This window comes from Paralichthys olivaceus, chromosome 4 (genome assembly GCF_024713975.1).
Source record: "Paralichthys olivaceus isolate ysfri-2021 chromosome 4, ASM2471397v2, whole genome shotgun sequence".
Lineage (NCBI taxonomy): Eukaryota > Metazoa > Chordata > Actinopteri > Pleuronectiformes > Paralichthyidae > Paralichthys > Paralichthys olivaceus.
In genome coordinates this window covers 16343887-16371158 of record NC_091096.1, presented here as the reverse complement: position 1 = coordinate 16371158, position 27272 = coordinate 16343887, and the positions used below count along the sequence as shown (strand labels likewise).

At 42.2% G+C, this 27272-nt stretch overlaps 1 protein-coding gene across 11 annotated transcripts in view; it reads left to right on the top strand.

Moving 5' to 3' along the window:
* Positions 1-26971, top strand: part of mctp1a (multiple C2 domains, transmembrane 1a) — a 138979-nt gene extending 112008 nt beyond the window's left edge. For 7 of the 11 annotated variants that reach the window (XM_069523926.1, XM_069523928.1, XM_069523918.1 and 4 more), the window contains 5 exons: positions 8540-8638; positions 17027-17136; positions 17487-17596; positions 18414-18511; positions 26335-26971. In XM_069523926.1, coding sequence (XP_069380027.1) covers positions 8540-8638; positions 17027-17136; positions 17487-17596; positions 18414-18511; positions 26335-26406 — 489 coding nt within the window. In that variant the 3' untranslated portion in view covers positions 26407-26971. Of the gene's footprint in view, positions 1-8539; positions 8639-16212; positions 16626-17026; positions 17137-17486; positions 17597-18413; positions 18512-26334 lie in introns of those variants that run through there. The other 4 variants (XM_069523920.1, XM_069523919.1, XM_069523921.1 and 1 more) reach the window with 3 other exon arrangements.
* The last annotated feature ends 301 nt before the right edge of the window (positions 26972-27272 follow it).

Below are 27272 nucleotides of genomic sequence, written 5' to 3'. Positions count from 1 at the left end.
ACGCAAAGGGAGGGCTTGCAAATCTGATCTAAGTCTAGAGTATTTTTCTGCTTCATGCAAACAGTCATGCGGTTCACCATCCTCTGGGGTTGGCAAACTCTCAGCTGGATTCACCGTGACACACCTGGCTAGGGTGACATCTTCCTGCTCTAAAAGCCTATGATAGTCTCTTAACCTAGACATAGTCAATGTGTATTTACCATAGTTCAAGAGATTTCTGAGACTATGATGTGTAAGAATTGTTACCGGATAACCCATTGTAACAGATGATGCTTTATCATACATTAAAGAAACTCCCACCATTGCTCTGTAGCACAGTGGTAGTCCCAGTTCAACTTCTGAATAAGCAGTGGAATAGTAAGAAATAGGTTGTGGACTTGTCCCCGTTCCTGTTGGTTGACAAAGAACTGCACACGCATATTTACCCCCAGAAGAAGTGGACACATACAACAAGAAGTTCTTAGTGTAATCTGGAAGTGCTAATGCTGGAGCCTCCTGTAATCTCTGTTTGATAGTCTCAAATGCCAAAAGGCCTTCCTGTGTCCAGGAAAGATTACCATGAAGTTGATTATTGCCAGTATCTTTAATCATAGCTCTCAACGGCCCCGTTAAACTAGCATAATCCTCTATCCATGCTGAGGAATAGCCAGCAATACCAAGAAATGTCATCATTTCTCTAACTGTTCTAGGCTTTGGAGCCTTTCGAATAGCTTCTAACTGACTATCAGAAATACTTCTATGTCCCTTTGTTATCGTCTGACCCAAATAAACCACTTTCTCCTGACAGTACTGCAGCTTCTTCTGAGAGGCCTTGTGCCCCTTCTCTGCCAGTATCTGTAGTAGTTTAATCGAATCCTTATGACATGTCTCTTTATCTGGTGAACAGATGATAATATCATCCACATATTGAACAACAGTGCTTTTTAGTTCCTGATTTATCCCTGCCAAATCATCTTTCAATACTTTATTGAAAATATGTGGACTATGTTTGAACCCTTGTGGCAATCTCTTATACTCATAAAATAGTCCCTTATATGTGAACCCAAATAGACCCTGGCTTTCTAAACTAAGTGGAACACTGAAAAAGGCACCACATAGATCTAATACTGTGAAATGTGTTGAATCTGGAGGAATTTGAGTTAGCAAAGTATGCGGATCCGGCACTTCTGCTGGAGAATCAGCTACTACTTCATTTACTGCTCTCAAATCATGTACCAGGCGATAAGAATCATCTGGCTTCTTCACAGGTAACAAAGACGTGTTACTTTGAGGATTCTGTGTTATCTTAAGAACATCTGCTTTCAGAAGTCCTTCAATTTGTGGTTCAATCCCTTGGATTGCCTCTTCTTTTAGTGGATACTGGTTCTTCCAAGGAGGTCTGACTCCTGGTCGGAGTTCAACTTTCGTCGGTTGGGCTGACTTCACAAGTCCAATATCAGTACTATGTCGTGACCATAAGCATTCTGGAACTTGTTGCAGCATTTCCTCTCTCATAGTGTCTAAGCTCTCCTTAACACTGTAGATTGACTCATGTGTCATCCGCACTATTTGTGGCTGTCCCTGTCCTTGAGCAGAGATCATAATCTTAATGAATCGTTGATCTTCACTTTTCCAGTCTCATTGGAGCTAGCATCTCCCAAGTCCTTTGTCCTCCAAGTTATATCACCTCTCTTTTCCGCTCTAGCCAGCATCCATCTGACTTCAGAGTCATATCCACCTATCAACTGCTCCGAGTCACTCTGATCATCATCACTTTCAGTTTCCATCTTTCTCATCCTCAAACCACCTTTAGCTTCCATACTTGTTTTTTTCCTCTTACTTTTTTTGAACCTTTGGTTTGCCTTATATGTAGACACAAGAACCTGCATTATTTTAATTACATCAGGGTTAAGAGTCCCCTGAACTGGCCATGGTTGGTCAATATCAGGCCAACGCTTATGCCATTTCTCTGATAACTTTACGATGCCTATGCCTTTAATTAAAGGGTTATTTTTCTGTACTATATCAACCGGAGTGAGTGCTTTTGAAGTTTTAATGTCCTTTTTAAACATTTTAATGGTGCCTTTATATCCCTTTATTGTATTTTAAACTAATTATTTAAACTTAAGACAATTTAAAGCTAATTGGATCACTTTTTATTTTATTTGTTTCTTTTAATTTAATTTAATTCATTAATTAATTGATTTTTAATAAGCCATTATGTTATAACAATCAGTGAGAGAAAATGAAATTAATTTGCCAACTCTAAAGAAATCAAGGACTTATTAATATTATAGCAAGATTACCACAATAAGTCCACATAAAATGTCGACTCAGCACACAAACAATCTATCAAATTGTAAACACACTTTTCTCAATGTCTTGCAAACAAAGAAAAGTCAATCAGAATTAAAGCTCAAAAAATCTAGCGTTCCAACAAGGGACAAACTATCAGCAAATGTGCTCCCACTCACAGCCAGACAACCACCTAATTGTCATCAAACACACACACATTCACCTCAAATCATCAAACAATCACAAAATTGAATTATCAATGAAGCTCAAATCAGAATGAACCATACACAGACAACAAATTCACTTTTGCAACTTTCAGCATTGAGTTTAAATCAAATCATCATACTCCATGAATTAATTAAATTCATCAACTGGTCAGAGTTTTGCCAAGCGTCTCTGTTAAAAAACTACAGCATGTGAGATGTCATATATAAGCAGACAGATGGATGTACTAATGCACTAAAGGTAAAAATGTACAAGTACAAAAACTGATCGCTCAGATTAGTCCAAGTATAGACAATGGTAGTTTTCTGCTAAAAAGGAAACAACTCAGAGTCTCAAGTTGCTTAATGGATACCAGGCAATACTGAAATGTTTATCTAAGTCAATTTAGTGTAAGAGAAACACATGATGTAGGAGAAGTGGCAGGAGTTCATAAACAAACCATACAAAACCAGATGTTCTACCACTAAGTGTTTGTAAAAAGTCAAGCAAACACCAGAAGTGTCACACAAACATCAATCACAACCAACTCAGAGCTATAAAAGTAACACTTTAACGATCTCCCAACTCGCTCAATTTATCTTCTCACTTTACTGAGGTATTTCTCCAACACCCCCCTAATTGAGAAATATCTTTATAAAAGCCTTTAAGTCAAAGAAAACTAATATCTATCAATAATAATGACTATAAATGAGTGGACATACATATGTTTAAATGCAGATATAGGTTAAAGAGTTTGTGGATAAAACTGCACTGGCCTTAATCAGATTGGAATCAGGAGGCGCACACAGCAAGTATCGCTCCGTAGGACACACTGGTCAGCGTCTCTGCTTATCGTCTGTGTCTCTCTTCTCTCCTCTCCCTTACACACCATAGGTGGATAAGGGAAAAAACAGACAGAAACTTAATATCCCACTAAGTCCTTATAACAGCAAAATAACAATTCAATACAATTTACGCACATCTGCCAACACATTAGATCAGTTTTATCTATGACAGAAGTCATCCACTTTTCAAACATCAGCGCACAGTCACATACCAGACATCATCAATACAAAATTTTATTCACCCTAATAGCATCTCAAATTTTAATAGTATTTTATTATCCCCAAGCAGTGTTTCCCAATACTCTCTTGTTTTATCCATGCTTATGCACACAAAACATCCTCACTGATTTCTTTATTTCTCTTAATAGTTATAAACGTCCTTTTTGGGGCTCATGTTTAACCAATCATTATGTCCTCCTTTCAGAGGCTCATTAGGTTTATTAAAATATTTGAAGCGTCCCCAAAAAAGGCTCATGTAATTAATCAAATCATAAAGTCCCTTTATCATCAATAGGGCTCATGAATGTTCTTTAACAGATTAAAAACAAAATATCTTATATTATAAAATAGTAAGTCTCTTTATTACTCAACCACATGTATTTATTCAATTTAAACCAACACAGCAACACAAACCACTCAGATCAAGCGCTCTCAACTGATCTCACACACATACACACACAGAGCTCCAACAGCTGATCTTACGCACACACACAGAGAACTTCGGCAGCTGATTTTACACACACACACAGAGAACTTTGGCATCACTCCAAAGACACAGACAGCATCCAATCCTAAAGTTTCAAGTCGACTCATTCATACTTTTCCTATAGCATGCTTTCAGCCGCTCCTTCCTTATCCTTTTAAATCTAAATTTATGCTACCTTTTGAGGTGTAGTTATTCAATGAGAGGTTAATTCGAGCATCTGTTCGTCAACTATTGCTGAAAACTTACAATTGAATTTTATTTCTACATCTCCAGTTCCTTGAACTGACCTGAAATTCACTTAGTGACTTTCTAGGATTTAGGCCGATTTAGAATCGCCTCCCTGAGGGCTTGGTCAAATCCGCGGCTTTTTCTTTTAATTCTTACCTTTATTCCTATTTGCTTTACAAGCATTTACTCTTATTTCATCCTTTTACTTTATTCCTTTATCTTTATCCTTTTACCTTATTCCTTATCTTTATCCTTTTACCTTATCCCTTTTTACATCTTTTTACACATTACCAATTACTCCTGGGCCCAGGATTGTTACTTACTTTTTTTTTTAAACCAAATCCGACTATTCCTTAAAGTCTATTTTCACGCAGCGTCTAATCTACACATGTCTTACCGTTAAGAAGATGAGGGCCCTTTCTTCATTAATCTCGCATGGTGTTATTTAGCTCACCTTATCGTTACTAATCAGACTATTCTACACCTTTACTTTAACTCTGTACTATCTTCAGTACTTTCCATTTTCTTTTACTCATATTCCTTATATTCCTTATATTCCTTATATTCTCTATTGTACTCCCCCCTGTTGCGTTGTGCACTACGCAACAAAGTCAAATTTAGAACGGAGCTCCACTCAACAGCAACACATCATGACATGCCCACACAGATGAATCATTTACGGTGTGACCAAACAGCAGCACACAACAGCAGCAACGAACGTACCAGCGCCCAATAATGTGAGAAATGCTCACCCTTTTCTTTTGCCGGCTTGGTGCGGGAGTAGGTCAGCTGAAGTTGTCGGCGACGCTGCAGGACACAGCACGTCCGAAGTTCGTGACGCCAAGTCTTGTCGTATATTGGGGTTGCGATGATGTGAAGATGATGAAGGAATCTCCGATGACACCGTCTTGATTGTATATAAAAGTTTAATACAAAAAGTTCAGCATCAATACAAGCAAAGCAATCTGCCTGGAGAGAGATTCGGGGCCAATGTGAATCTTCTCTGCTGCCTGGAGAGAGATTCGGAGCCAATATGAATCTCTTCTGCTGAGGCAACTTCATCTCCTCGTTTATATAGGAGGGTTGTTTGCGTAAACCTAAAGAAAATGCATCTGGCTTTCTTATCCAGCTCTTCACGGTTATACAGTGACAGGAAGGGAGACGACACTAGCCCAAATTTAGTGTTGCACTTAGAGCTGTGACCTATCACCCTACCATTTGTTCAGGCTTTCTCCAAATTCCTCAAGACCTGTGGACCTCAAACCTAAAGATAAATTTCTTTTATGGGGAAGACTACACATAGCATTTCAGACACCACACTATACTTAAACACACCTTATTGTCTGATATCTATATATTCATTATCAGTTCTACAAGTCAATAGATATATATATCTATGAAACAAATAGGATTACCGCCAGAACTCACTTTAGACTTCGTCAACCTTGTGCCATGTACATCTCCTTCCTAGTAACACTGATTATTTTTTATTATTATCAGAGATTATTGGCTTTGTTTTTGGAAAAATATGTTGAGAGCATTTTCACAAATAATGGAATAGACTTTTATTGTGGCAGACATTTTGACTTGTCATGTTAGATGAAGCACAAGCCTACATTAAAACAGAGGAAATGCCTTTATTCATGCACAATCCCAGGGCCCTGACACTGGGGAGAGGTGGAAAGCAGCAACTGTCAATGGCTTCAACCCCAAGATTTTTATTTATGTTCTGTCTTTTTTGAATTTTGAAATAATTCCCCCTGTGTTTTTGTGCCAATTCAATATCTTCCAATTCAGCTTAAAATAACGTTGAGAGAGGTACAGCATTTCCAACTCAGTGCTATATTTGCAGGCTCCTGGCTGCAGGGGCTTCAGTGTGCAATCTAGCCTGTGATGTCTCCTCTCACCTGTGGGGTGACCGTCCAGAGCTGGCATGAGGCAATCACCTGCGGCTCTGCATGGGTGCAACTGTTTGTGCGCTTCGATATGTTTGTGTGTTTGTGTGAGCTTCTCTGCTAGAGTGGCTCAACTGCCTCCCAGAGGAGAATGGGGGGGGCTTACTGGAAAAACGGAGTGTGTGTGTGTAAGAGAGAGAGAGACTGAGCGAGGAGATTACCCCTCACACGGTTGACTGGTCACTGAAGCGCTCGTGCTCCGCTCAGCTAGGCTCCACTAGCCTCAGGAGGACCTGACACCGATAAGATACACATTGCAATCATGTCCTGCTCACGGGCTTACTGCTCGGTGCACTCCTTCTCTCTTTCTCTCCCTGCGTCTATCTATCTCTATCTCGCTCGCACACATACACACGCACGCGCACCTACAAAATCTTTCTCGTCTCGAGTTTCTCGCTCATTTTCCGCTTCCATCTCCCTCATGTGCACAGTGGATGGTAAAATGCAGAGTTGATATTATTCATTAGCTCTTATTGATCTGTAAAATCTGAATTTTTAACTATAATTTAGGCAAATTTATTTACCCAGTTGTTCTCCACAGGAATCGGCAATTTGTTGTTTTTTTTCTTTCAATTTGAAGGTCAAACCACTTTCCAAGACTGGTTTTATCCCTTTTAGACATCAGCTTATTAATTATGTCATACAGGGTCATGATACGGGGGGGGGGGGTTAATACCCAGCAAACCCTTGGTCACAAAAAGGTTATCGTAAGTTTGGATGTACATCTGGTGAAGGCTAATGGGGTTTTTCCTACGTTTGGAAGTCTTACCGATGACTCCACTGTGTATATGAGACTGAGAATACAAGATCCTCTCAGTTTCTTCATCTCTCCTGCCAAACAGTCGTCTTCATACCCCTCAATATCTCTTTATCCCCCTCATCTGTACTGCTGAGACAGCTGCTCCACCCTCTGATGCTTTCCCTGTAGGTATGACTCATGCACACACATGTTCACACACACAACCCTACACGTGTGTTTATTAATTGGCTCACAGAATGGTATTAGCACACTGCACCACTTCCCATCCTACAGGCCTGATTTTTAACATACATTGTCTGTCTGTTGTCTTTCCTTCCCCCCCATCTATGTCACAGCTTCCGTCTCTTCTGCTGTGTACCATTAAACGAGCGCCTCAAGTGCCTCTGCTCTCCGCTCCATGAAATGTTAAATAAGGCACACACTTTAACTCAGTGTGAATATGGTTAAAACAGTTTTTTTTTCGACTTATCTCCAGATAGCATACGGCGCTGCGCTGCACCTTCCCCGAGCCCTGGCGCTCCCCTCTCAGTCCCAGTCACGGCACTGCGCTGATCGCTTAGATAGGATAGTGACTTGGCATAATGTAATTGGACTAAAGAGAGCACTGGGAATTATATCAATGTTCTGCAAAATAATAAAAAGAGTGTGACTGAAATTTTTGTTCTGGGGGGAGGCTATTGAGCGGGGTTGTCCTCTGGTATCAAGGGGTGTTCTCAGAGGCTGAGGAGGGGGATAGAAAAAGTTTGAATGTCTGTGTTCTTTTCTTCTCGCCGCCTGTGAAGGATAAAAAGCGTCACGCTGTAAAAGATGCTTTTGACTTTTCCGCTTCATTTTTCTTCCCATCTCATTCTGTGTGTGTGTGTGTGTGTGTTTTTCCATTGTTCAGCAGAGACGCTGGTAGGAACTGCATTTTAATCATGTTTGGCTAATAGAGAGGAATGAAAACAAAAAGGAGGGTGAAAGAGGCATGCAGCAGTATTGTCTCTCTATGCAAAATACACTGCATTGTTTGTTTGTTTTTCCCTCTTTGTTACGCACATACATCAGGTGGATCATCCCTCACTATTTCTATTCCCCCCAGATACACATCTCCTGCTTTGTCTTCTGCTGTCATCTCTCCTTCATTCTCTGACTCTGTCTTTCTCTTAACACTTCTACTTTAACTCTGGTTTTTGTTATTTAAATTAACTTTTTTGTAGTTTTATTATGTATACCTGCACTTTAACAACATTTACTGAGTACTCACCACTGCTATTGTTGAGATTATAGACTAGATGCTCCCCTGCATATCGCTATATTCAACAATTCACCCAAATAAAAGCCTCACATGGCTTTTAAATCCATCCTGTTTCTACAAAATACAAAAGTCTAAACAAAGGTGAGTATTGACAAGTGCCTACGTTTACAATGTCTACATTTAGTGGTAGACAATATTATACACACATGGCACAGCCTTGTTTCTTCAAGGCCCCACTTGTAAAGCATCCAATATTTTTTTCTCTCTAACCCTTTCACCTTAATTTCTGTGGGTTGTAAAGAGAAAATCTCACTGTAATCTATCCAAAAGGACCCTAAACCAGGCCCCTGGGAGGAGAGCTGTGATAAAAACCATATCCTCGAGGATATGTTGGCTTCCTGGCACTTTGAGTGGATACGAACGATGGTGGTAAGTGGGCATGTGTGTGGCTCTGGCACTTGACTCCTGGTGGTGTTTGTCGCTGTCTTCGGGTTTCCTATTAGTTCATCGTCTGTCCAGCGGCCTCTGTCTTCCGTCCTGTCGGGGGTTTGTGTACACAGCACCTGTTCCCTGTCCGCGTCTCAATTAACACCCACACACTGCACGTTCGGCCCGCAACCTTTACCCCACCTCGAGGCCTCTGCCTCTGCCTGCTCTCTAAGGTGATGGGGACGCTAACGGGGCTCCAGCATGGAAGGCTGCTTCCGTGTTCCGTGTGTGACTTCCCTTTTGCACTGTCGACCTTTTACACTGTGATGTTAGAGCTGCAGATTGAGGTGTGACAACTTTGTTTCTGCTTGTGGGACTTCTGGCTCTGGGGTACTTCAAGGGTGACACTGGGAGTAACTTGAGAGTATTTGTACTGGTGTTGAATATTATATATGAAGGGACAGGGACCATAGAGGAATACAATCTCAGTTGTTTATTGTACTTTTTTTTTGTGTGCCAAAAATACACTTTTAGATTAAGATATTTTAAAACATGCTCTAATTACATCTCTCTCAGAAATAAGAGTTGTTTTCACAATTTATAACCCTTAATTTTCAAATCAGAGCCTTGAGTTATGTGTGTGTGTGCGTGTGTGTCGTGGATTTGAATGCACTTTTCTAAATAGTTGCTACAGAAACAGCCAAACTATTTCATATTACTAAAGCAAGTCCCACTGCTCATTATGCCTAATGCAGCGATGCCTATTCCCCCCAACCGTTATTGTTCTGAAACGCATGCACACAAGCGGCTGTAGCAACTGAACTTTTTGACTGATGAACTATGCATCAAAGCGCTACGACGAGCACTCGTTGCACTGTAGGTGAGGAGTTCTTGTGCGCTCTCATCCGCCCAAAGTAACTCTCTCTGAGACTCTCACCGGATAGGATGTCGAAGATGGCACACACTCAGCCCTCCCGGTCTCTCATTGGACAGAATGTGGAGCACAACACTTGACAGCAGTGTCGTCTGAATTTGAAAGTCAGACATGTAAGGAGGCAGCCGCCACCTTTTCTTTTAACAAGAGTCATAAATCTGTAATGAGCACAGAGAGGATGCATATTTTATTTACTTTTTTGAAGACATGATCCCTTCACTTCATAGAGATGCACTCTCGCTCTGTCGTTTTTTTTCCTTCCAAAACAGGGTTTAAAACAGTGGCTGTTACAACAGTTTCTATTGCCTGTCTCTCTGTGCACATGGAGATGTAATTAAAAGTACGGCAAAGTTTGCAAGTTTTAAAGACGAAGGTGATGAATCAAATCTAATTTAACCCAAACAAGACCAAGATATTATTTCAATAATAAAAAAGGAATTCAATAATGTCAAAATTAAAAAAGGAATTCAATAATGTCAAAATTAAAAAAGTAGTTAAATAGAATAGACCCTTGTGGATGCATTATCCTTACAGAATCAAAAAAGTATATCCATCTTAAAAATACATTTCTGACATAATTATCTATATTCTGCACTTTATCTAAAGATATAAAAGACCATATATTCTTTTCCTTTACTTATTCTGTTATAATTCAGCACAGACGGAGAGACTGAGACAGACAAATAGACAGAACAGTCTGACAGACGGATGGGGGGAGATGGGTTGGAGCTGCTAAACCAGGCCAACAGAGGACAAGAGTAATGTTGTCCCATTCATCACACACTGCCATGCTGGATCCCGGGAAGGACAGGGGAAGGAGAGAGCAGGAGCAGGGGAGCAGAGGTGAAGAAGGGTGGGGGGGGTTCAGGCTTGATAGGGGTTGGGTGGCATTCAGCAGGAGGTGAGGAAGAGGAAGTGCAGAAGGTACAGGGTGGTGTGTGTGTGTCTGTGTCGTGGCCGACCTTGAGTCTGATGGAGTTGCTGGTGTGGTGGAAGTGATGGGAGACCCCCGGGGGTAGATGGGGGGGGAAAGATGATCAGTGGCAAATAACCTCCCACCACCCTAGACACATTAGAGACGTGCACACAAGCGCACACTCATAACAACAGAAACCTTTCTCTTTAGGAGAGGAAGCAGAGGTCAAACTGAAAATAAGTCACCATCAACACCTCTACCTTTTATTCCCTCTTTCTCTCGTCCCCTCTATCCCTCTCTTTTAAATACGTGTATATTTATCCTCGCTGTGGGACTGGGCTGGGTGAAGAGATTAATTAGCACTAGAGAGCATTGTCTGCCCGCTCCACCTTCAGCTGACAGTCTTAGTGCAGTTTGACTTTGGCCTTGTGGGCGCAAACCCTCTGCCAATAAAGATATTCTCATAGAAATCTTTATGTACCTCTGATACACACAGAAACACTTATTACGCTCTCCCCTCACATCCAGCCATGTGGGCCCGTGGGAGAGGGGACGCCGCTCCACGTCTCATCGTGCCCTGATGAGAGACAGGAGGACAGGCGGCGCATTTTAACGCCCTAGATAAACAGATATTTATGTGTTTATGATCAAAACAGAGGAAGGGAAAAATTGATGTATTCCCCCAAATTCGCTCGTGGATTAACTGTTGTGTTGGATAAATAATTTATTTCAAAAAAATCACATCTGCCGCTTTCACGTGGCACTGGCAAGGTGCCAGGGTGCATGGTGGTCTCTGAGGCTGGGCCTTTGTCTCATATTTTTGTCATATGCTGACAGCGGGGAGATGTTCTTCTAGGCCACTGGGTCCCCAAGTTTCTTTTTTTTTTTCTCCCTGAGGAACTATTCTCAAATCCCAGTTGGTTAAATCTGTGACTTATTGGTCTACAGTAGAGTTTGTAATACTAATGACACTAATGGAAGATATTAGATTTATTTTTAAGGGCAGTAGTCTGTCTATACCTGTCCCTGTTTTAGCCAAACTATTTCAATTGTCATGAAAATTAAACATTTGACTCACCATGAAAATATCATATCCATGTTCGTGTTACTTGCCTTATTTTGAAGGTAGACAATTTTAACATTGTATTATTTTGACTCAGCATTGTAACTCACATCTGGCACCCAAAATACCAATAGGTTGAACCACAATATATTTTTGTATTTATGTGATTACAGTTTTTAGTGACAGATACATGTCTACTGTTATTGCTAATTGCATGCACTCTTTATTATCCTATCATTCCTAATCCCTGCTCAGGCTTTGGAAATTGAATTTGTCTGTTGCCACTAAAGCATTCCTCAACTTTTGCTAATTTTTTTTTTGCCTTTTTTTTTTCCTGGGGTGAAAATGGGAGGGGTCCTGACTCTCCGCAGTCACAAATTCAACAACAGCGCTTTCAGACGCCCTTTGGGAGCCACATATTAGCATCCTGTCACATTTTATATGACATTTCAATTTTTACTGTGCTGCCAGACTGAGAGAGGACAAAAGGAAAAACAAAGAAAAACAGGTGCAATTTTAGCACAGCAGCAATGAGCAGAAGCCAGTTGGGGTTCAGACTCATTTTGTGCTGTGATGGGATATATATGCTGCTGCATTATAACCAGTTTATCATTTTATGGTGCAACCCAGCAGGGAGAGCGACGCCATCGGAGGTTAAAACAGTCTCAAATGGCTCTCTCTATTTTCACCTAGCAGATATAGGACAGATATTTGAGTCCATCCTGACAGTCCTCAGTGACCTCTCTCTTGTTTAGCTCGAGGCCTTAGGTCAGTACAGAACAAACTGTCTTTGCAAAGTTTACAACTGCTCACTTTGCACTTTTTGTATATAGACGTACTCTGCCACGATGCTCTGAAAGAGAAATGGAGCAGTCGAGTACACAGAGGCATTGTGAAGTGTTCTTTTGTTAAATATTTAATCAAGCATTTCAAGGAGTTTACCACATTTGTTTACCACAGTTTACCAGCAAGTGCAATGTGGTTAGCCTGAGTGGGCTGTTTCTCTGTGTGTGTGTGTGTGTGTGTGTGTGTCTCTGTGTGTGTGTCCCTGGGCTCTCATAGTGTCACTGTGGGTTGTTTCTTCTTAACACATGCAAACAACTCAAATCACTTTAACGAGCCTTCTTCGTCCCTGTCTCTCCTGATGGGAGCGCTCCCATGATGCAGCCTGCTTTGCACACTTTCACGCAGGGTGGCTCAGCGCTGAACTGATGGGTGCTCGGCTGAGATTTCATATCACACACCACACATCCAAACAATGATGCAAACTTTGGACATAACCACAAAAGCTGCATATATTGTCCTCAAATGGCATGTATGGAATTAAAACATGCAGCTTTCTGCCAACAAGGGACAATACATCAGCAAATATTCACTATTACCAACTTAATTGGAGTTAATTAATTTCAAATAATGTCTTCTAAACATAGAAACATGTCATTCAGTTTCTCAATGCAGTTTTTTAGAATTTAATACATGGTAATAAACTGCTCTACTTACCTAACCCTGAACTCACATCAGACTTTTTTCTATATAGTTGATTATAAAAGGATTTTTCATAGAAGAGATAAACCGTCGCACAAGAAACCACAAAGAGAATGAATAATAAAGGTTGATTCCTTATATTAGCTATAAGAGAATGTATTGCAGACAATTGCCAAGCATTAGCAGAGTTCTGATGGTCAAAACAATCTATATTCTTCTTATATATTCTGTCAACTGTGAATGCTTAATTAAATGCAGTGTTTTTATATTCTTGCTTTTATATTTTTATTTTATACTACTGCTCCTGCTGAACAGTTTACGCAATCTTTTTGCATCTTTTGTGTTATTTCAGATGTAGAGCAGTTGCTGCAGAAAACAAGCAATAGATCTTTGTGATTTGTGTCAAAATTATATTGGAATTTTTTTAAGCACAATTAATTACATTGCATGTAGTGTTATGCAGTATGTACTGTACTGTACTTTGCATACAGGGAAACACGGTATACTTTAAGTACCTGACAGAAAAGTATTATTTTTTCAATAGGTGAAACAGTCGAGAGTGAATGCTCTGTCATCCCCGGTGATAATTTGTAGAGCGCAGACTGAACTGGCAGGTACCGTAACATGTCGTTGGCGTTAACACATTACAGATGATTCCACACTTGCAGTCTATCAGAATGCATGATGCTAAACTCATTAGGCAGCCTTATTATGCTATCTGTCTGCACGAGTCAAGCCGTGTAGCAACATCCATCAGAACGCTGTTGTCAGAAGTGTTGGGATTTGTAGCATTCTTTGAGCATTAACATGACTTGCAACTGTGAAGCCAAGTCAGAGCAAGCGGCCTCAGAGACTTCTCTTTATTAGCCGTGCCTTCAGGTCTCCAAACAAACCCACTTAGTTTCCCTGACACACACAGGAAGAGACGGATGGAAATAAATGAGTCTCCTGTAATAACCCTGCTCCTCGGTCTGAGTGGGACCTGAAGCTGGTCAGGACTGGAAAAACACGTTCTCATTACAAATCACGTGTTAGGTCGTGGTTAACTCTTGACACTCATTCTTTAATAAAACACACAAAGTATGACGGAATCTTGATTTACTACTAATAATAATAGAGATGGATCCACTCTTGCCCCCTCGGTTCAAATTAAATATGTAATTCAACTGAAAGATTCTTTTAATTTTGGCAGTGATGTTTGAATTTGTGGACGACCAATATGGGTATTTCAATATTTAAAAATAAGTGTGCTTTGTCTCTAATTGCTTAAGTAAATCAGAATGTCCTCATGCGTACTTAATTTAAATGTCTGCAGCAATTTCTATTCATTTGCCTTGTGAGCGACAGAGCGACCGGTCGTTCACTAGTGTTAATGTCCTGTCTCTCTGCTCGGTGTCCCTCTCTGTCAGTGGTCACATTACAGTCTAAAAGAAACTTTCTCAGTATGAAGGAAATTGCTTGTAAAAGTCAAAGGCCCTCATCCTCTAATCAGTGTCAGGATGTGATATCGTTTGTAGACTCACACAGCAAGACCAGGTGTGCACATCAACCTTATCTAATAGCTGTAGGGTGTGTGTGTGTGTGTGTGTGTGTGTGTTTGTGCATATTAGGTTGCATTATAAGAACAGGTTGCCTGGCTCCATATGTGCACAGTGTGCGGGGAAGCTGGGAAAACAAGGTTCTCCGTGGCCCTCTCTGTTATTGCTACCTCCCGCCTCCCTGAGCCGTGTTTGAAGACAGGAAATAGGAGTCAGACCGCAGTCCGAGGGGCATGTGGCAATGGTTTATACTCCGTCGACCTCTGACCTATCCTCTCCACCCCCGCCCGCTCTCTCACACCACTCCCCTGGCCCTCAAACACTCTCCCCCGAGTGCGGGCCCGAAAATATAATGGCCTGACCCGGCCCAGCCCGGCTCGACTCGGCCTAACCCAGCCCAGCACAATAGACCCTGCGTTCTGAGATTTGTTTGAGCGAGCAATGAAAAACAGATGGACTCTGAGGAGAGAGCTGAGAAGAGGAGGAGAGACGGAGGAAGAAAGAAAGGGAGTCTTGTAAAATATTTGCGAAGAAAAATAACCCAGGGACTCTGTCTAATTATATCTATTTGTCTTGTGTGGTTTTGCTTGGGAGGCCATGTGGTCTCTGCGACTCTCTATGGTTCATTTTTCACATTATCTGATCCGAGGACGGAGAGCAAGAAGAAGAGGGTGGGTGGGAGAGTCGGGTCTCAGTGGGAGGATTGTGGTGAGGTGGGGGGGGTCGCATGGAGCAAAATGTGGTTAAGGCCCCTGGGGTCCTGGAGGTTTCATGTCTTTGATTGCTTCACTGTCCTCTTTGGGTATAATGATAAGGATTAGTCAGTGTTTTACTTCTAATGTCCATCCATCTTCATCAATAACACGGCCATTACTGTACATGATGTTTCTCTAACAGAAGAGAGATATTGTATTTGGTGGCCATGGAAGATTTAACCATAACCTTTCATATTATTAAAGTTTATTTTACTCCTCTTTTGGTTTTCTTACTAAGCGCTTTCCTTGTTGCTTTATTTGGAGTAAGATTCTTCAGCTGTGTAAAAAATCACAAATCTTATCTAGTCTTATCCTTAATCCATAATCCTCTCCTGAATCTAATCCTTTGATTCTGTTTTTTAATTTGCAAATCTTTGACAAATACATTTTTACTCCTCTTGATTTGGTGTGGTTTATAGACGTTATTTTATTGAATCTATAAATTATATTCTATTTCATCTGTTTGTTATTATCAGTATGTTTTATCCCATTTATTGACTTTTATTTCTTCAATTTAATTATCTTAAATTGTTTAAATTGTTATTTTTGCTTTAAATTCTTTTTTAATGGTGTTTTCATTGTATTCATTTGTGTGATTCTTGTCTCCTCTGGCTACTGTGAAGCACTTAGAACTGCACTAACTTGTATAAAAGGTGATATACACATAAGTTGAATTGATTGATTGAGAGTTTTTGACAGGTTACTCTCTGGAAAATGATGATCTTATAATTTAAGTCGGTTGTTCATATTCCCCCTACTGTCGCCGTACTGCAATCTGACCACATGTGAACGCACCACTGGACGCTCTAATCTCTTGAACTTTCTGATGATTGTAATGAGATATTCCTCCTCTTCTGGTCATGTCCCACTTTTGTCTCCCCAGCATGCCCTCCAATCACATCCAGGCACCACAGCCAGTCTGCGTGTTGATGTCCTGATTCAGCCAACGGCTCTCGATCCCTCTCCGTCACCTCATTCTGTCCACATCCATCCTGTCCCTGCCTGTCAGTCAGTCAGTCAGCAGGCAGCTTGTTGCATGACTTCTTAAAAATGTTTCACTTTGTCTCAGTAGGTGGGGGTTGTGGGTTGGAGGACATTTTACATTGCCTGCCTGGTCGTGGTTTCTGCCCTCAGTTCACGTGTAGTATTCTCAAGTTCTCAACTGACAAAAGTTGAAAAGGAGGAGCTCTTCATGGTGGCTGACGGCGTTAATAAGGATGATAATGATGTCACTGCTGGTGACATCATCACAGTGTGCCAGCCAGCCGAACAAAAGAGGGCTCTGCCCGGTCTTCCTAGCTGTCTTGGCAGCAGCAGAGAGAGGGAGAGAGAAAGAGAGAAAGATTGATGTATCCATTCGGCTTTCAGTTTAATTCTGTCTCTCTATTCACATATTCAAATTTTCCTGTGTGAGCTTTAGTAAGGAGGAAAACATTTTGATTTGTTCTGCCGACTTTATATCTCTATTACTGCCTGGAATGAAAGCGCTCTGTCAGTTCATGCAGGATATCCGATGATTTGGCTCCTCACTCCAAATCTTCGACGCTATTTAAAATGTATTGTTTTCGCAAAGATGCCTCTGTCTCCTCTCCCCTCTGTCTCTCTCCTCCTGTCTCTCCTCTGTCTCACCCAATCTCTTCCACCCTCACCCGTGCTTTCTTTCTCCCTCGCCTACATCTCTATCTGTCCTCTCGCAGGACTCTGAGAGAAAGGGCTTCATGAACAAGCTTTATGCCATTCAGGACGTGTGCATCAGCGTGCAGAATGCACTGGATGAAGTGGCCTCCTATGGCGAGAGGATAAAGAAGTGAGTCGTAAGCCTGCTCCTCGGCACCCGGCCTGCTCCACTCTGCTTTGCTCCGCACGTCCCAATGTTTTGGGGGTTTTTTTTCTCACAGTGCCAGGTTGTCCCACTTCCCCTTGCCAGTCTGAGACACAAAGGCAGCCAGTCTGTCTTCGTCAGTCGCATCTCACTTAACCCTGCATGACCTCTGAACTGAATAATGCCCTTCCTTTGCGATGCTGACCTCTAAGAAGTGTTAGTGCAGAAGTATTAAGTTTGAAAATGCCTTCCATTCCTCCTGTTGACATTCCTTATCGGTATTTTCCATGTCTTTTAATTTTAACAGGCCCATTTCCCCCTCTCTCTCTTCGCAGCACATTTAACTGGACTGTGCCTTTTTTAAGCTGGCTGGCCATTGTGGCTCTCGGAGTGGCCACCATCATTATCTACTTCATCCCTCTACGATACATCGTACTGGCCTGGGGTGAGCTAATGTCAAAGATGTTACTTCATATACACAATAAAGATACTGCCTTGTTAGATTGTTCTGTTCTCTTGGCCTGTGTTAATGCTCAGGAGTGACTTCAGATTTATTCCCTGTCATTAGTCCTGATTAAACAGTTCTACAATATAATGTCACTTTTTATTGTTTGTGTGCAAAGCTTTTTATTAACCCTCTATGGTGCAGAGTGAAAAATTGTTTTCATCCTCTCTGGTTTTTCTGCTAAGAAGATTTTATCGTCAATGTTTTTCATAAAATAAAATTGAATTCATTACTGTTCATTACGTGTGGTTTATATACAGGTTTGAATATTTTAACTAGTGGTTTTTTTAATATATACATTGCATGTCAGTTATTTTAAGGGTCTGTTAAGCAACTGACACAATCAGAACATAGGTCACTATTCTTTCAAATTAAAAGCTTTGTAGTTCATATTGATATAAAGCAGCAAAAAAACATTGTGCTATTAATCTGTAGATAAATTACTTAGAGGAAGTGATTGTATGAATATTGATCAGTGAACAACAGGCTGGTTTTATGAGTCATTTTATTAATACTTCATGCATTAGATGCCTAAATTGTAACAGATTCCTCAGAGAATACACAGTTATGAACAGATATGTGTACCAGATACAAACAGACAGACATTTGTGGATTTAGTAGGTAAACAGATAAATTTGTTGCTGTGTAAGGCAATTTCATAAGTTGTTTCCTAGCGACAATAACAATCACAGGTTTTTATACAACTTGTCTGACTCACAAGTTGTGCTCATGTCCGCTACTGTTTTTGTCTCTGCAGGGGTGAACAAATTCACCAAGAAGCTGCGAGACCCTTACACCATTGACAACAACGAGCTGCTGGACTTTCTGTCCAGAGTACCCTCAGATGTACAAGTGGTGGGTGAACTGTCCACTTTCATCTTTTTTTATCTTTTTGACGAACACGTCTGTCGGATCCAGACATGGGTTAGGGGCTCCTTTTATCATCTCCTCTGTCCCCGTCTGTTCTCGTTCTTTTTCCTCCTCTCAGCTGCTGGCTCCTCTCTCTTTTATTTTTCATGTCTATCCTTTGGTTGAGCCACACAGACTCCTAATCAAATTATTTCAAAGTCATTTCTGTGTTTTGCTTTTAATAGCTGCCACGTCCAATTCAATTTCCACATACAAAGCTGGAGCTGTGTAATATAACAGGGTTAAGTGAGTTTAGTGCCCGGCATATAACTAGGTTGATTGACTCCATATTCTCGCACACAATTACAGTTGGCTGTTGTTTTCCAGCTATGCTAGTAATTTGAACGGAGTGTAAACCAACAGTTAACCAGCTCCATGCGGTTTTGCTTCTACATTAACCGTGAGATCAGATTAACTCTGTGGCTGAAGACGACAGATCCTTTGCGACGTAAAATATATTTGTGTGTGTGTGTGTAATGTAACGTGCTGTGCTGCTCAGGACAAAGTGCAGTTTAAACTGCAATTAAGCGGCAGCTTGTGAAAGTCGTTGTGTTATCCAGCACCGATGGTGTCCGCTGTGGCCGTTAAGCCCTGCTGTGCTGAGTTCAGTACACACGCACATGCACACATACTCAGGCTGAGGCCGAACGACCCGGGGCCACATCAGACCAATCCCCTGCCACTTCAGTGCTAACACACTTCCTCTTTGATCGCTTGTTGCCTGCAACTTCTTTCATCTTTACAGGGTCATAATCCTTGCTCCTCTACACACCCCTGCCAGCCCGTCGTGTTCTCCCCCTTTTCTGCCCCCGTGCAGTTTTACACATTCGTAGTTTACTGGGGCCTGCAGAAGCAGTAGGCACAAGGCAGGTAGTCATCGGCTTAAATGAGCCCAAGCTGTCCCCTCTGGTAAAGTGCAGCCACCTTACACACCTGGAGCCTGGAGGAGTGGAGCGGCGAGGAGGCCCAGGCCCGGCAGGTACGACGACTTTACAAGGCCCCTAATGAGGGCCTGCTGGCTGGGGAAGGTGGGGGCAGACATGCTGCTCTGGTCTGGTGCCCGTGCTGCTGGAGTTGTGCCTACTGTATAAGTAAGACTTTAAGTGCTACTGTAACAGTTATTGCTGCAGCTGGTGGAATGGTAATTGTTGCCAGGTTTCACTGACAGTTTGGAGACTTACTGAGTCATGTGGGTGATAGACGGAGGTGGGGGGTAAGAATAGATATTTGTGAGGGAAGATGGAAATGGAGAAATGGAACCAGAAATGAGGACAGAAAGCACAGGTAGAGTAGTTTGATTTTTTAAGGCAGGGAAGTTTTATTTGTCATTGAAATGTAATTTCTCTGCTTAGTCAGCTGATAAAGAACCTGTACTGTTCTCTTTCTCATTGAATGCTATAAGGTTAGTTTTCTCCACCCTGTTCTGTGGTCGTTGGTCTAAAAACAGACCAGAACGCTCTGATCTCCGGTGCGTCCCGCTGCTGCCTCCGGTGGTGGGTTCACCTCAATGCCCGCCGCCACCTTGCCGGGTCATAGCTGTCTGTGGGGATTAAGCCCCTGAGGCTCTTCAGCAATGCAGAGAGGTGTTGGGGTCCAAATGGAGCGTCCCCTCAGGGGCACGTGTCCATGGCACCCACTGGCATTGGTGCAGGGGCCTACTATGCCTGACACCCTGGATGACTAATGAAGTGCTATTTCAGGGCCCCGGTGTGACCTAAGAAACATACATTAGCACACAGACACACACACTAATGCTCTCCCAGCAACAGTGCATGTGAGGCGGGTTGGGGGTATTTCAGGGTACTGTTCCGCATCATTTGGAGGTGCTTTGGTGCAGCCAGGACTGATGAGGCTCTAATGACTTTATATACAAAGGGCAACCATTCTGGCCCACAGTCCATCATAATGTATATAGCCGCACAGCAACACAGACTGTGGAACAGCTTTCAGCCCCTGTTCTTCATCATTCATTGCTGTTTATTGTATTCAAGTACATAACATAAACTTTGGATTTAGGAGCAGTAACAATAATTTCTCGTCAATCATACTGTTAGCAGAAGGTTTCTTTAATTTAATCAAGGTTTTTAATACCTGACACAGGGCCTGTAACAGACAAGTCAAACACCCTTTAAAAACTGAATCCCTGGTGATGCATCAAAGCTGCAACAGGCGGAGCAACCTTTTTACCATCTGAACGGTTTACCTAAATCATCATGTCCCTCTGTGAGCAGCAATGTTAAGAGCTGACATGGTGTGTGTAGTGCATGGGTGCGCGAGAGCCACTGTCCCTCTTAACAGTTTCTCGTATCTGGTTTGGATCTTTGACCAGCGTACACTATCTTTATGGCCATTATCAAGAAATCCTTCATGTCCTCTAAAACGAGGCCAAGCTGAGCACCTTTATAGTGCTAAGTGTTCCCTACTTGGCGTTTGGGAGGTGTCAGCGCAATAGTATGTTTTACGACGCCATTAGCCATGCGAGCTACGGAGTGCATAAATAGGGCCAAGGCAATTAGCATGCCAAGTGGCCCTTTATGATTGGTGTAAAGAAGCCAGATCAAGCCCCCTGTACAAAAATAAGCATGAATTCCAATTTAGTGCCTAATGAACAGCGGGGATCTGGTTAATATTTTTAGACAACATTTATGTTGAGGATGAAACCTCGCTGGACACACACGGGTCAAAGACAGGAGAGTTAAAGGTTGAAACGTTGCCAGATGCCATCACTCACATCTACCAGAGGTGTCTCTCTCTCTCTCCTCTGCTTTGTCCTTGCCCACTTTTGTGACAAATTTAAACAATTCACCGCAAGTGGCCAATTAGTCACTCTTCAGTGTGTGTCGTGCCTCAGCAGCTAACAGGCAAAACTTTCCTTACTTTGTAATTTTTGTTGCTCACTGGCTTATGTCACCTTGACATGCCTCTTCTTTCCCAACGATAGACATCAGTGCTGAATCCTCCGATCTGCGAATGTCTGAACTGTACACAAAAGTGTTTCCTTGGAAACATTTAATAACCCTTAGGCTCCGTTAGGCATCACAAAAACCTGCTGAGTTTTCTGCTCAGTATCATTAAAACCTAGCCCCTGTGCCGTTTTTGACTTCATTTATTTACTCGCCTTGTCTTTTTCTTTGCTCACTGTCACCCACCTTGGTTTCACTCTGTGTGTCTGCCCACACCAGCATCATCAAAACACTGTCAAAGGTTCAATGCGAGAGGGAGAGAGGGAGAGAATGAGAGCGGCATAGAGGAGCAGGTCCCGGGATGCTTTGTGGGTAACGCTGTTAAACGAAGCACGATGCATGGTACACGGCGCCCCTTCAGCAGAGCGCACTTCAAAGCCTGTTTTGCACTTGTACTGTCAACATTTGGGATAGCGAGAGGAGAGGAGCGAGGGTGGAGCAGCCTTTGAGCGACGCCGGGTCTTTACCCACTGCCTCTCCCGTCGCTGTTCCCTTTAAGCTCCCCGTTCATGTACCCAAATTGCTTGTGTGCTCGCCACATTACCTCACTTTTTACTTTCACCCAATTCCAGTTTCTTTTATTATGCTAACGTCCCACTTTCTCCTCGCCTCCTCTGCCTTTCCCTCTGTTTTTGACTTTAACTAGCTCTTGTTATCTACGTCGGGTTGTGTGTGCTTGTGTTTGTTAGTGGGTGAGGTGAGCTGGGAGCCAAGGGTACAGCATCAGGCAGGCCTGTCACCTGTAAGGTGGAACTGAACCTGTGACGCATAAGCCCCATTTCTCCTGGCTGGCAGCTCTTCACAAACAAACTCCCGTTTGATTGAGATATTGTTTTTTTTTTTCTTCCCTGCACCCTTTCTTTTTGTCGATCCCCTTCACTACTCTTCACGCGAAACAAAACCCTATTTTCCACTGAAATGCAAACTTTTCTTTGTGTGTCTGCACTGACAAAGAGTTTTGTTTGGACAGGAATGTCAATGCGCAGAATTAAATTGCTGTATTCCTTTTTGCTGCTGTAGGCGTTTGGCCGTATAATGGGACCACAACCAGCCAGTGATCCCATATAATACCTGTCCTACTTTTGGATCCGCTTGTTTGAATCTTGTAGCAAAACATTGAGTGAGAATGAGACATTTTTTACATTAAGATGAAGAATTTCTTTTAAATGATTTGATATTAACAAATGTGCAGTATGTTCGTGTTAGTGCGCTGCATTCAGATGTGCTGTTACTCCTTTACTCATGAGTGAATTAAATCATTCAACCATTCACTCACATTTTCATCCATGAATGCACCACTGTCATTGATCGCAGTCAATGTGGGCACTCTGCCAGGACTGTCATGGTCCCTTAACGAAAGTACCACTGCACACACACACACACACACACACACACACATTCCCACACACAGATGGGGCCATGTAAACCCCTCTCTGTCCCCTGGGTTTTTGTTCTGTTGTCTGCTTTAGTTGGCAAGGCTATAAAAGGATCCACACCCACATGAGAAAAGTATCTGTCATCACCCGGACGTCCACAGATCTCCCTCTGTCTCACCCAGACTCTTCTTCGTCACTCTCTCAATATTTTCTCTCCTGTTTCCTTTGTTAGTTTGTCCCGCTCTCTGCCCTCACTCCCTCCATCTTCCTCTGTGTTTCTGTCCCTTCTTTCTGTCTTTGCCTCCCATCCCTCCTGTCCTCCCTCGTTATCTCCACCTGGATCGCTTCCGTGTCGCCTCTTAGACCATCCTTTGGTCTCTTCTCTCACCGTATCCGACAAACCGGTTGTATTTGCACAGCTGTCTGGTGGGATGTTAGTTTGCCTTGTGGACAGTGAGGAATCAGTTCAGTGTGTCTGCCTAGTGAGGTGTAGAGAGCAACACATGCTGGCCTAACCACCCTGTAAGCACCTTAACGGGACATTGGTGACCACCACTGTGAGACAGCAGAGCAGAAATAGCTTGTGTGTGTGTGTGTGTGTGTGAGTGTGTGTGTATTTGCTAAGAGATGTGTTTTTGCATGATGTGGAAGGCATGGGTAGTTTTAATGTGTAGATGACTAAATGCACAATTTTCTGGATACTCTGATCTTACAGTTACAATGTGCCCCCAACCTTTATCCTAACCTTAACCTAAACCTTAGCTTAATAAAGCAACTTAGATAAGTAAGGTAGACACAGGCACAGTACACAATGTGCAGACATTCAAAGACATTTATGATTGAAGCCGTCAGATTTCCCCCAGTATTTATCCTTCATCTCCTTTTGAATCTGAAAAGTACAAGTAATTTTTTCCAAAATGCAAATAAAATGTATATGTAAAGAGTTTAATGGTGGGGGGATTCCTTTGAAGACAGCATTTTCAGATTCTTCCTACATAAGTCTCACCAGAAAAATACATTTGTGGCAGTGGATTGTGTTTCCCATATATGAAGGCACATTTCCTCTGATGTTACTATGTTAGCTTCTTTTTCCCAGCACTGTCTTATGTAGCCTGTATTTTTATTCATCAGGGTAAACCCCTTGTAAAGTTTTCCTAAATCTTAACCTCACTTTAACCTGAACCTAATCTTAACCTGACATTAAAACATGTCTTATGGAGATTAGTTTTTTGTCCCCATACAGAAGACCACCTCCCATTATGTGACTGTAAACAGATTAGGTCCCCATAACATGAGCACTACCTAGAAAACACAAACACAGCACACACATACATCTTAGCATCTCAGGTTTGAACACTGCAGGCAGAGTGTACTGGAATTCATCACCGAAGCGACAGTGGGATCCAGTAGAAGTTGGATGATAAAGGCTCGTTTCCAGCCAGCGCTGCGAGACACTGCTGTTCCCGTCCACAGCAGACAGACCCACCATGAGACAGAACAGAGGAACCATACTGACGTCAGTTTGTTGTCTGCCTGGAGAATCAGAGAGGATGTCAGTCAGTCAGACAGGCAGAGTAGCCTACAGTACATAAGCCTGGGAGGGATCCCACAGACAATACTTGCTCTTTGGTGCTGTGACTGTTAAAGTTTTTTTTTTTTCTCTATTAGTATTCTGATTCAGTGGCTAGTGCTTGTCAGTGTCTTGAATCTGTCGAGGCTAGCGACTGTATTTGTGCGTGCGTTCACATGTGTGTGTGCGTACATCTGAAAGCGAGAGACTGCCAGGATGACAGTCTCTGGTTGTTGAAGCTCAGCCACTGTGATGCTGCTGCATCTGACTGTCCCTCACTTTCTTTCTAAACTCTGCTCGCCATCTCCGCAAAACATCACGTCAAGTGGGAGTCAGTTTCCTATGGGAGAAAAAGTGACACTCCCTCAGTGATGATGATGAGTTTTTCATTTTATTGAAAAAATCTGACAATACAAACAGATACACACACAAAATATACAAGGAAAGCAAAGAAACACCACCTGCCCCATCACCTGGATCCAGGCAACTTACTCTTATAGAATATTATCATATCGTTACATATCTATACATCATTGATTTGTTCGCTCTGGACTCAAGCAATCTACAACTCTAAGTACACAATGATACGTCTGAACCCAACCACAAAAAGAGGGGGAGTTCCTTTTTTACTGCTTTTTTTAAGCTCTTAGTTAAAGTTAGGCCCAAATTTGTCAAGTCATTCAAAATGAGTGTAACAGGCCAACAAGGCAGCTTGATTCATGCTGAACCTTTTCTGAAGCGATCACAACATGCCACCAAACATCAGTTTTAAGGAATAGTTCTGACACTTTGGGGAAGTCAGTTATTATAGAGACTATAGACACAAGAGAAACAGCTCAGTGATATGCAAAACTTTGCAGGGTCAAGTAGGGCTACAGTTGGAGGAACATACACAAAATTACTGAGTTTTAATAAATGTCAACATAATATAACATGAGGCTTTAAATAAATGTGGCCTCTTCTTTTAAAGCTGTTCAGGTGAAGCAGGGTTTTATATTTTCTTGGTGGGAGACTTTCCTGTTATTATTAGTTTATTAAGAAGGGATCCACACAGACTGCTCTCTGACGGCTAACTGCACTTCAGTCATGATTGAGTGGGGAGAGAATGATGTGGAACAAATTGTTCTTGGTCATATTTGAGCTTTTTGTTCCATGAATGATGCAAACAGTGTAAATCTCCAATGTGCGTGTTTGTTAACCTCTGGTCGGGAGTTTGCATGCATGCACATTTTCTAATAAACATTATGAGTCTATCGGCCCGACTTTTATTATGGGTTCTTTCTTGAACAGCTTTGAAAGAGTTAATGATACAGTGCCTTGTTATACAGCACAGTTTGTATCCAGCTACATGCAATCACTAATGTATTGTTACTAACTACAACTAGTAGCAAAGCACAGTCGTTGGTTTTCGTGGTTTTCTTTTTCTACCTTCTGTCTCGTTCCCATTCCTCTACCCTTTCTCTTCTCACCATCTCGCCATGCTGAGATGACTCTGTTGTCTCTCCAAGCTTTCCCATGAGCCCTTGCCCCAGTCTCTGTTTGTTTGTGAGATCCCTTCCCGTAGGCCACTGTTCCACATCTGTGGAAGTATGCGTGTGTACGTGTATTTTTGTGCGTCGGTGCTTTGAACAGTGTATATGGATTGTGTGTGCGTGCATGTGTGTACTCGTATGCTGGTGTGCGTCTGTGTGTGTTGTAATCAGTGTGTAATCCCATCCCCCAGGCCACTGTTCCACACAGCTGGACTCAGAGAGCCTCTGGAGGGTTTCTGTGCTATTCAAGCATCCTTTGCTCTTTCCACCTGACCGGGTGGTGTGTGTTTGTGTGTGCGTGCGTGCTTCCGTGTGTGTGTTTTAACAGGTGCAGTACCGAGAGCTGAAACTGGATCCCAGTCCCAGTCCAAATAAAAGGAAGAAAAACAACCCCGGGTAGATGACTGTGTCCGCCCACCAACTCGTCTCTTCTCCACTTTTCTTCTCTCTGTCTATGACTGGACACCGAGGAGCAGAGGAAGGCGGCTCTGGACGTGCTCAGCTCAAATGTCCTTCCCTTTTCTTATCTCCCATTTTCTTCTCTGCCTCTAATCACTCACCATGTACAGTACAGTTTCTCGATGTGTAATTTTTGTATAAAACAAGACAAGACACCCCTTGAATTGTTATCACCATTATGCTTCTGATTGATTTTAAAGGCGAGCGGGGAACGATGGCTGGAATGACCTTTTTATCAGCCGTGTGAGCCGCGCTCCTCGTTTTCCTCTCTCCATCACCCTGACAGCGCGGTGAACTCTATCTATTCTCCTGCCACGAGTGTCACACAAGGAGTACAATGAGTTTTAACATTTATACTCACCTTTCCAAAGACATATTCAGAGCATCCATGTTTATCAAAAAGACAAGCCTTATAACAATACTCTGCATCATCACTCCACAAAAGACTTTCCTTTTTTTTCTCTCACGCTGTATTTATTAAATGATTCTTTGGTAATATGTTTATATTTTCTAATTGTTTTTGTACTGAAGTATCTTTTGTTTTCTTCCCCTCTTGGACGTGCTAATGATATTATGTTCACTGGCAGTAATCTGGATGCCTGCACTTAACTCAGCCAGCCAAGTTGATTAGCAATTATGGTGGTAGCCTCCAGATATGTCCTTCTACACAAACACAAAGCTAGACCAATAAGCTGACGGCTCGTGCTGGTATCTCTCTGTGTTGAACAATGGCCAAATTATCATTATTTTTTTTAAATGGGCAATATGTGATTATTTTAGTTTAAAGACGTATATGTGTTGTGTTGC